The sequence below is a fragment of the Dipodomys merriami genome, unplaced genomic scaffold (genome assembly GCF_024711535.1).
Source record: "Dipodomys merriami isolate MVZ:Mamm:240054 unplaced genomic scaffold, mDipMer1.0.p SCAF_184, whole genome shotgun sequence".
NCBI lineage: Eukaryota > Metazoa > Chordata > Mammalia > Rodentia > Heteromyidae > Dipodomys > Dipodomys merriami.
This window is the reverse complement of record NW_027203204.1, coordinates 849962-859461: the sequence shown is the minus strand read 5'-3', so window position 1 is coordinate 859461 and position 9500 is coordinate 849962. Positions and strand designations below refer to the sequence as shown.

The 9500-nt window shown below is 49.2% G+C and overlaps 1 protein-coding gene across 1 annotated transcript; it reads left to right on the top strand.

Moving 5' to 3' along the window:
- The first annotated feature begins 6418 nt into the window (after positions 1-6418).
- On the top strand, positions 6419-8836 carry LOC138830120 (GSK-3-binding protein FRAT2-like). The gene has a single exon (XM_070026527.1). The coding sequence runs from the start codon at positions 6864-6866 to the stop codon at positions 7566-7568; it is 705 nt and encodes a 234-aa protein (XP_069882628.1). The 5' UTR covers positions 6419-6863; the 3' UTR covers positions 7569-8836.
- Positions 8837-9500: the final 664 nt, after the last annotated feature.

The window sequence follows — 9500 nt, the reverse complement described above, 5'->3', positions numbered from 1 at the left end:
CCTAGGAATTAGAGGTAAATCTGAGTGTGTCACACACACTTGCAAACTATTGTGACTGCGTAGCTTAGGGAACCTTGAGACTGGAACTCACAGAGCACTGGGTGCCAATGGCTCATGCCTGTAATCCTAGCTACTCAGGAGGCTGAGATCTGAGGATCGCAGTTCAAAGCCAGGCCGGGCAGGAAAGTCTGTGAGACTCTTATCTCCAATTAACTACCTAAAAACCGGAAGTGGCACTGTGCCTCAAGTGGTAGAGCGCTCACCTTGAGCTGAAGAGCTGAGGGACAGTGTTCGGGCCCAGAGTTTAAGCCCCATGACTGACCAAAAAAAAAAAATCTCAGCTAGTCTGGGTAGGAAAATCCCTAAGACTCTTATCTCCAATTAATTAGCAAAAAGTTAAAAATAGGCACTGCAAGCTGTCTGCACCTGACCTTTGCTTTCTGCTCATACCCACCTTCCCACACCCAACTTGGCCACATGAGAGCACTCTGAAAACAACACAATTTTCTTGCATCCTGGGAGGGAAATTTGGAAAAACTACAGGAAAACTCATAGGTCTGTAGGATCAGGAGTGGGACTGGAAGGAAAGAACAACAACAAAAAGTAAAAGATGGGAAGTTGGTGGTGGAATGTCATCAACAACATCACCTTACTCAGGTCTGTGAGAATGTAGAGTAAAAATTCCATCATTACTTTGGACAGGAATTAGCTGCAAGAATGAAAAAGCTCAATTCAATGAGCAAATCCCCATACAAATACTTTCTTTTTTCTTAACTACTGTGTTCCGTAATCTGTATGACAAACATTTTAACATGCAACAGTTTCAAAGTAGTTTAACTGGCCACACCCATTTCGTTAGCAAATTAATGTGCTAATAATAGTAATAATAGTAATAATAAGCTAGAAGTAGAGCTGTGGCTCAAGTGGTAAAGTGCTAGCCTTAAGCAGTAAAAGCTCAGGGACAGCTCCCAGGGCCTGAGTTTAAGCCCCAGTACTGGTGCCTGCTCATGTGTGTATACCCCTTCCCCCAATGTTTTGTCAATATACGCTAACAAAATTGGAGAGAAAATCCAACTCACCAGGTCTGTTCATTCATAGTATACATACCATAAAATCTGTTCATTATTTGGAAGTGGTGCTGTAGCTCAAGTGGTAGAGCGCTAGCCTTGAGCTGAAGAGCTGAGGGACAGTGCTCAGGCCCAGAGTTCAAGCCCCACGACTGACAAAAAAAAAAGTTCAGCCGGGCGCTGGTGGCTCACGCCTGTAATCCTAGCTACTCAGGAGGCTGAGATCTGAGGATCGCGGTTCAAAGCCAGCCCGGGCAGGAGAGACCGTGAGACTCCTATCTCCAATAAACCACCAGAAAACCAGAAGTGGCGCTGTAGCTCAAGTGGTAGAGCGCTCGCCTTGAGCTGAAGAGCTGAGGGACAGCGCCCAGGCCTGGAGTTCAAGCCCCATGACCGACAAAAAAAAAAAAAAGTTCATTGTTACTGCACAATTCTATGACTTTTGTTAAAGCCATAGATTGTGTAACCATCACTAATTTATAGTTTCAAATCATTTTAAATTACCCGTTTCCTCATGCCCATTTGTTGTTACTCTTCTAACCCCTGACCTCAAATCATAATTGGAGTGCTTGTTGTCTATACATTTGCCAACTCAGTGGGATGAGATTATGTCATGTGTGGGCTTGTGTGTCTGGCTTTCTTCCTTAATGTAGTATTTTTTAGATTCCCCATGCTAACAACATGTATCAATAATTTATTCTTTTAAATTGCTGAGTAGTATTTAAATGTATGTGTATGTTTGGTTTATCCATTTACCAAGTGATGGATGTTTGGATTTTTTCCAGTTTGGGAGCTATGACTAATGCTGCTCTGAACATTCTCATGCATGTCTTTATGTGGACGTGTGTTTCGGTTCCCTTGAGTAGAGAGTCTTAAGAGTACTAAGTTTATGTTTAACCTTTAAGAAATAAACTGTCCAAAGTACCTGTACCATTTTTCAAGTAGTTGCACCATTTTATATTCCAGTAATGTATGAGGGTTCTTATTTCTCCATATCCTTGCCACAGTGGCTATAGTCTCGTGTGTGTGTGTGTGTGTGTGTGTGTGTGTGTGTGTGTGTGTGTGTGTGTGTGTGTGTGTGTGTGTGTTCTCAGCCTCCTGAGTTGCTAGGCTTTCTCCATTTTATATAAGGAATCTGAGCATTTGGTATTCCTGGGGGGTGAATGTACACAGCTGCTTTAGTTATGGTGGGGCATAAAGACCATTGCTATCTTCCACATGTGACTTTTTTTTTTTGGGTCCTGTCGTGGGGCCTGAACTCTGGGCCTGGTGCTGTCCCTCAGCTCTTCAGCTCAAGGCTAGCGCTCTACCACTTGAGCCACAGTGCCACTTCCGGCTTTTTTTTCTTTTTGCTTATGTGGTGCTGAGGAATCGAACCCAGGGCCTCAGGCATGCAAGGCAAGCGCTCTACCACTGAGCCACCTTCCCAGCCCCCACATGTGACTTCTAAGATGGCCACGGATATGGACATCTGTTAGCACAGCAGGAAAGTATGTTGGATAAACATACAAGGAGGGTTTGTGGGTCTGTATGTGTCATTTCTGCTGCAAAGTAAGTTGAGAAGCATATTCTAGCTGTGTTCTGGGGGAGGCAAGTTTTCACAGACATTCAGCCATACTGTCCTCATAGTCCCCACTTGGATCACTTTCTCTAGAACTATTTCCTAACTTAAAATGACAGCTGAGTTGCCATCCCACCCCAGAATGAGCCATCACACTTGATACCTAGTTCTTTTATAACCTTTAAGGCACAGTAAAATAATTTGGTTATGCATTTTCCTATGTTAACCTGTTTATTACTTCCTATTGCTGTTGTAACAAATTTCCTAAAACTTGGTAGCCTAAAATAACACTATTGGCCTGATGCCAGTGGCTCATATCTGTAATCCTCGCTATTCAGGAGGCTGAGATCTGAGGACCATAGTTCAAAGCCAGCTGGGGCAGAAGGTCAGGAGACTCTTATCTCCAATCAACCACCAAAAAGCCAGAAGTAGAGGTGTGGCTTAAGTGTAGAGAACTAGGCTTGAGTAAAAACAAGCACAGGGCAGTACCCAAGCCCTGAGTTCAAGCCCCAGGAACACACACACACACACACACACACACACACACACACACACACACACACACATACACACACACACACACACACACACACACACACACACACACACACACACACACACACACACACACACACACACTGTAAATCCACATGGCAGGCAAACTGAGATTTCCCTGTAAAAAGCCAGAAGTAGAGGTGTGGCTTAAGTGTAGAGAACTAGCCTTGAGTAAAAAAAAGCACAGGGCAGTACCCAAGCCCTGAGTTCAAGCCCCAGGACCAGCACATACACACACACACACACACACACACACACACACACACACACACACACACACACACACACACACACACACACACACACACACACACACACACTCAATGTAAATCCACATGGCAGGCAAACTGAGATTTCCCTGTGGTCTACGTGAATGCAGAAACCCCGAACACTGTTCCTCCCCAGGTGCTTTTCAATGCTCTCGGTGTCTCTTTCCAGGCAGGCAGTGTGCCAGGCACACAGCTCTCATTGTTTCCCTTTTTGATACCTTCTCATTACTTTTAATTGCATCTGAGCCTCTCTGGCACCTTGTGTTTTGCTTTCTAATCCAGAGCATTTCTCTGCCTCCTACTGGTCCAGCACAGCACTTTCCACTCTCCAGAGAAGCGCCCCCAGCAAATATAGCAGGTCTCTCATAATGCATTCCTTGCTATAATGAACAGTATAATATCGCAGGCCAGGCATATTTACATAGCAATCTGCACACAAAAGCAACATTACAAAGGGAAGAATTTTTTAAAAGAATGTCATCTCAAAGCTCCATTTCCTATAGTGTGAAGAACACTATTGGAATTATCCTGACAGGAAGACAAAACAACTTCCAGGGATGCTGGGTTAGAGACAATAGCTTTGCCAGGCCCATTAATGTTTAAAGTCAATGGAGCATAAAACTGCTTTTCTCTACTTACAGCCAGGCATCCTCTTACAAAAAGGAGGGGGAAAAATTACCATTTTAACTCTACTGAAATCCATAAGCCCTCCCTTAGTTTTCATTCTCCTTGAAATTCTCCAGTAAGTAAGTACTATCAGAATGAAAATGAAACTTGCTCTCTTTGGGAATGGTTTCCAGTTCCGTCAGTAAAGTGGGTGAGGAGACTTCCTTGGAAATGGAGGAGACAGCTGCCTGCTGGGAAAAGTGCCTTCACACAAACCTGCAGAACTGGTTGAGGTGAGACACCTGGAGGCTTGGAAGCCCATGGGCTACCTTCCAAACATCCCTGGTTGGGGTAGACAGGAGGCAGAATTGTAGGGAACAGCCAGCCCATGGAAGTAGTTCCCTTAGGATGTTTTTTGCCTAGTGGGCTGCAGGGGGACCTTTACCATTAATATTTCCAGAGGTAAGGGGGACATGCTGGAAAGGAGCCAGCTCTGTCAGTAAACCACTGGACTTAATCCCACAGTACATTTGTGTAATGCCTGGCAAAGCCTGCTCCCAGCATCTCATTTGATCCTGAAAACAATCCTCAGAGGTAGGCAGGGCAGGGATTATTTTTTCCATTTTACAAGGGAAAACACTTGTAAACTGATTTGCCAGGAGTCCCACACCCAGGCTGTAGCAGGAATGAGACTTGAATCTAGGTCTTTGTACAACCTGCTCAGGGCTCTTTTGACTCTATACAAGAGACCGATCAAAAATATTCCCAGCCCCACCCAGTCTTCACAACCACCAGTTCAACCAGCAACTAGGAACTAGTAAAACAGAGCATCTGTGTATACTACCCCACATGCCTCAGCCCTGACTGGCAAGCTCTATGGGGGGAAATAATTCATTTCATCTCATCTCCCTGAACCAAAGACCAAAATTAATTCCATATGGATTTGAAAGAAATCAAGGAATTAGAAAAATCTAAATTGAACAGAATAACTTTCTGGGGGCAAGGAAACTAAATTTAGCATGATGTCTAAAGGAAGGGATTTTATAGATTTGACTACATTAAAATTGGTTTTACTGGGGGAAAAGGTGTACAGAGCCAACAATAATCTGAAGAAATGTTTGTAGCAGCTGGGCGCTGGTGGCTCCCGCCTATAATCCTAGCTACTGGGGGGGGGATTGCAGTTCAAAACCAACATAGGCAGGAAAGTGCGTGAGACTCTTACCTCCCCAATAAACCACCAGAAAACCACTCAAGTGGTAGAGTGGTAGCCTTGAGCTGAAGAGGTTAGGGACAGCGCCCAGACCCAGAGTTCAAGGCCGACGACTGGGGGAAGGTGAGGGAGAGAAATGTTTGTAGCAAAATATGGGAGAAAAGGGTTAACTTCTAGTATGTACTTACAAAAGAAGAAGTTTAGATAGCTAACAGACATTTAGTTTGTTAGAAATAATAGAAATGATCCCTGGATGTGTATACTGGCTAACATTTACAAAGCTGCCCTACAAAAACTGGCAATCTGAAAAGCAAATCTTTCAATTGATTTCATCACTGAAATATTTTTTTCCACTAATGCTCAAGTTTTCACTAAAGTGCAATGAAGGTATGCGAGGACATTTATTTTACCCAATTCTTGCGAAGTGACTCATGTATTTACCAAGACCCGTAAAATATCCTTATCCTTTGACCTAGAACTCCACTACTGGGAATATGCACTGAAATAGTCATAAATATGGAAAAGTTTTATGGATAAAAATGTTAGTCCCACAGTCATTTACAGCGGTAAACAGCAAATGCTAAAGGAATTTGAACAATTACAGGCACTTAGTGGAAACTTACGTAATCATTAAGGTGTTTTCAAAGTGCGTGCAGTAACTTGAAAAACGTTTATGATGTAATGCGAGCTGTGTACACTGTGTGCGTGGCTGTTTGTGTACGGTACTTGTACGGGGAAAAAAGACTGGAAAGAAAAATATTTTAACCATGGTTGAGTCCTGTGATTATGAAAAAAAAAAAAGTTGCCCTCTATTCCCCTATGAACCTTCTCTTTAAAAAAAAAAGCCAACTCTAACCACGCGAGGGTGATTCCTTCACGGTGGGCTTGAAAGACTGAGAAAGGACACCTCAGAGACCCCCCCCCCAACTGACTCCTCCCAAGGGTCTCCCTTTCCCCCGTCTCCCTCCGCCCCGCCCCCACCGCCGCGAAGCCGGCCGGCGGGTGGAGCCCGCCCCTCCCCCGCGCCGAGGCCGGTGAGAGCGCGGGGACCAGACCGGCGGGCGCAAGCGTTGCTGACACGTGGGGCCGGAGCGGGCGCCGGCGGAGGAGGGGCTGGGTGTGTGGGTGGGTGTGTCAGTGTGTGGGAAAAACCAACTCGGGCCGCTTCGGGGTGTGCATGGTCTTACGCTGCTGGTGGGGCCGGGGACGGAAGGAGGATGAAGGGGAGATGTCACTACCGCCTGCGTTGAGCCAGAGGTAGAAAACAAATTCAAATAGCAGAGGGCTAGGGCTCTAGCCCTGCACCACCCGCAGCGCCCCGCGCCTCGGTGCTTCCCCCCACACCCCCCGCCCCGCGCCGTGGTAGCGTCCGGGAAACGTCACCCATTGTTTACAAATCAACCCCAGCCGGCAGGGCTCCGGCTCCCGCGGCTGCCAGCGCGCCGCGCTACCGCCCGGCTGCCCCGGCCTCCGCGTTCCCCCGGCCCCGGCCTCCGCCTCGGCCCCACGCCCGCCTCTGCCGCGACCCGCCGAGCCCGCGGGCAGTCGAGCCGCCAGCGACGCCCTCTGAGCCCCGTGTGCCCGGGCGGGGGGCCATGCCGTGCCGGAGGGAAGAGGAAGAGGAAGCCGGCGAGGAAGCGGAGGGGGAGGAGGAGGAGGAGGAAGACAGCTTCCTCCTGCTGGAGCAGTCGGTGACGCTGGGCGGCTCGGGCGAGGTGGACCGGCTGGTGGTCCAGATCGGCGAGACGCTGCAGCTGGAGCCGGCGCACCACAGCCCGGCCTCCCCGTGCGCGCCCCCGGGGCCTCCGCTGCAGCCCCCGCGGCCGCCCTCGGCAGCGCTGGCGGCGGACAAGGCCGGGCCCCCGGCGGTGCCGCTGCTGCTGGGGCCGGCGTCGGCCGAGACGGGGGCCCCGGCGCCCCCTGGGGCCCTGCGCTGCGCTCTCGGGGACCGAGGCCGCGTGCGGGGCCGGGCGGCGCCCTACTGCGTGGCGGAGCTCGCCGCCGACTCCAGCGCACTTCCCGGGCCGTGCCGGCGAGGATGGCTCCGGGGCGCCGTCGCCTCCCGTCGCCTCCACCAGCGTCGGTGGACCCAAGCTGGGGCGCGCGCGGGCGACGACGACCCGCACCGGCTCCTGCAGCAGCTCGTGCTCTCGGGGAATCTCATCAAGGAGGCGGTGCGCAGGCTCCAGCGAGCGGTCGCTGCGGTTGCAGCCACGAACCCCGCCACCGCCCCCGAGTCGGGGAGCGGCTGCAGCGGAACGGACCCCGTCACCCTGCAGACCTCGGGAACCTGGCTCTGACCCGGGTCCCGGGAGGAGGAAGAGGTCGCCGCTTCACAGACCCAGCAGCATCCGGAAAGGAAGAAGCTATTTCTATTCTGGGGGGCGACAGGCCACACATCAGGGAGGCGAAGTTGTGGGAGAAAACGTCAAAGCGTGGAGGAATGCACCAATTAGGGTGCTTGCATGCTGCGTGAGAATTTCCCTGGCCACCCAGGACCGAGGACCTGGAATAATAAACTGGGAGAACTATGGCAGCTATTGGATCAACTAGTACCTGCGTTAGCCTTGGGGGCGTCCTGTGCTTGGAGTGTTTAAAGCTAGGGCTCGGGAGGGGTGGAAATCGCGAAGGCTAACAATACTTGAAAACTAGTGATACGAATGCCCTTTTCTCATTTTTCCGGTGGAGGAGCTTACTAAAAATGGTGCTAAAAGTGTTGTGCAAAGAAATTGCGGGGTGAGGAATGTAAAAGCTTGGCGGTGGGTGTGTTGGCAGCTCCCTCCCCCCCCTCCCCCTTTCTCCTACTTGGTGGAGGTGGGAGACTGGGACTGGAAGGAGGGTGGAGAATTTGGAAGGTGAGGGGACTTGAGTTGGAATGTGGACTTTCAAATGACTTGACCTTGCTTCCTGTGGTTCAAGGTCAGGTTTGCTGTACGTGGGGAGGCTGTGGGGTTCCAGGGAAGAGCTAACTCACCCAGGGATATTTTCTTTCTCTTGCTCCAAGAAAGACCCCTATCTCTTTTGCCACCATTTGGAGTCTCCTAAGGACACTCCAGCAGAGGGACTTGTAGGGCGAGTTACTCGCTTTTTCTGTGCTCTACTCTCCAGAACTCCTCATGCTGGGCCACTCTTGGCTACACCACCAGCTTTCTCAGAAACCGTCATAAACAATCTCTTTATTTCTGGTGTCTGTGGGGTTGGACGAAAGCCCTGGACTCCTTTCTGCTCTGTTCTGGCCTCGTGGGCCTGAACCTCTGCCCTGCAGTTCCTCACTTGCCAGTTCTCCTTTGTGAGTGAAACTGTTTTTAAAATGTGACTCTCCTAGAGGAGAAACTGCTGGCTTTACCCTTGTGAAACTTGATGGCACTTTAGTAAGGTGCCCCCCCCTCCCCAATTTTAAGGTAGCTAAATGAATTTTTTTTTTTTTTAAGATTCAATGGCTTGTTCATCCTCCAGATGTAGCTATTGACGTACACTTCGCAACGGAGTGTGTGAAATTGTGGTGGTCCTGATTTACAGGATTTCTTAATTAAAATGTCTGCTGAATAAATTTGGTTTTTGTTTTGGAGCATGGTTTGGCTTTCTTATGAAAGGTGGGGGACGTATGGGGGGAAGGAAGAAGCATATGAGGAACAGGACACACCCCTTACAGAGAGGGTGCACCAGGTGTAATGGGCATCTGGGCAGTTGTGGGGGCCAGGGTTACTCATCATCAGATTGCTGTAGAGCTTCGGGATTGATTGTGCACAGAGTCAGAAAATTAAGTCCAGGCTTTTAGAAGCTGCTAGGTGGGTTCCTTCTGTTTTGGAAAGAACATGTTCCAGAAACACTTTTCTGGACTAGAAAGCAAAGGAAGCACTGGGTTTTTGTCTGGATTTCTGTGAAGAATGGGAAGGCATAGGCAAGCCATTCTGCTTTTTCCTTTGAGATTGACTCAGTCTGAGCTGTGGCCCAGGGAAAATTTTCACAGCGATTTCTTTGGTTAGATATAAAATGGCTTTTGTCCCTATGTGCTTGTACTGGAGCTTGAACTCTGGGGGGCCTCACAAGTCGCCATTGGCTTTTTCTCTCAAGGCTGGCACTGTTACCACTTGAGCCACACCTCTACTTCCGGCTTTATGTTGGTTAATTGGAGATGAGTCTCACAGACTTTTCTTCCCAGGCTGCCTTTAAACTGTTATCTTGGATCTCACCCTCCCAAGTAGAGTAGCTAGGATTATAGGCATGAGCCA

Bases quoted from the DNA above. Each gene is read 5' to 3' on its own strand.
- LOC138830120 (XM_070026527.1), top strand. From the start codon at position 6,864: ATGCCGTGCCGGAGGGAAGAGGAAGAGGAAGCCGGCGAGGAAGCGGAG.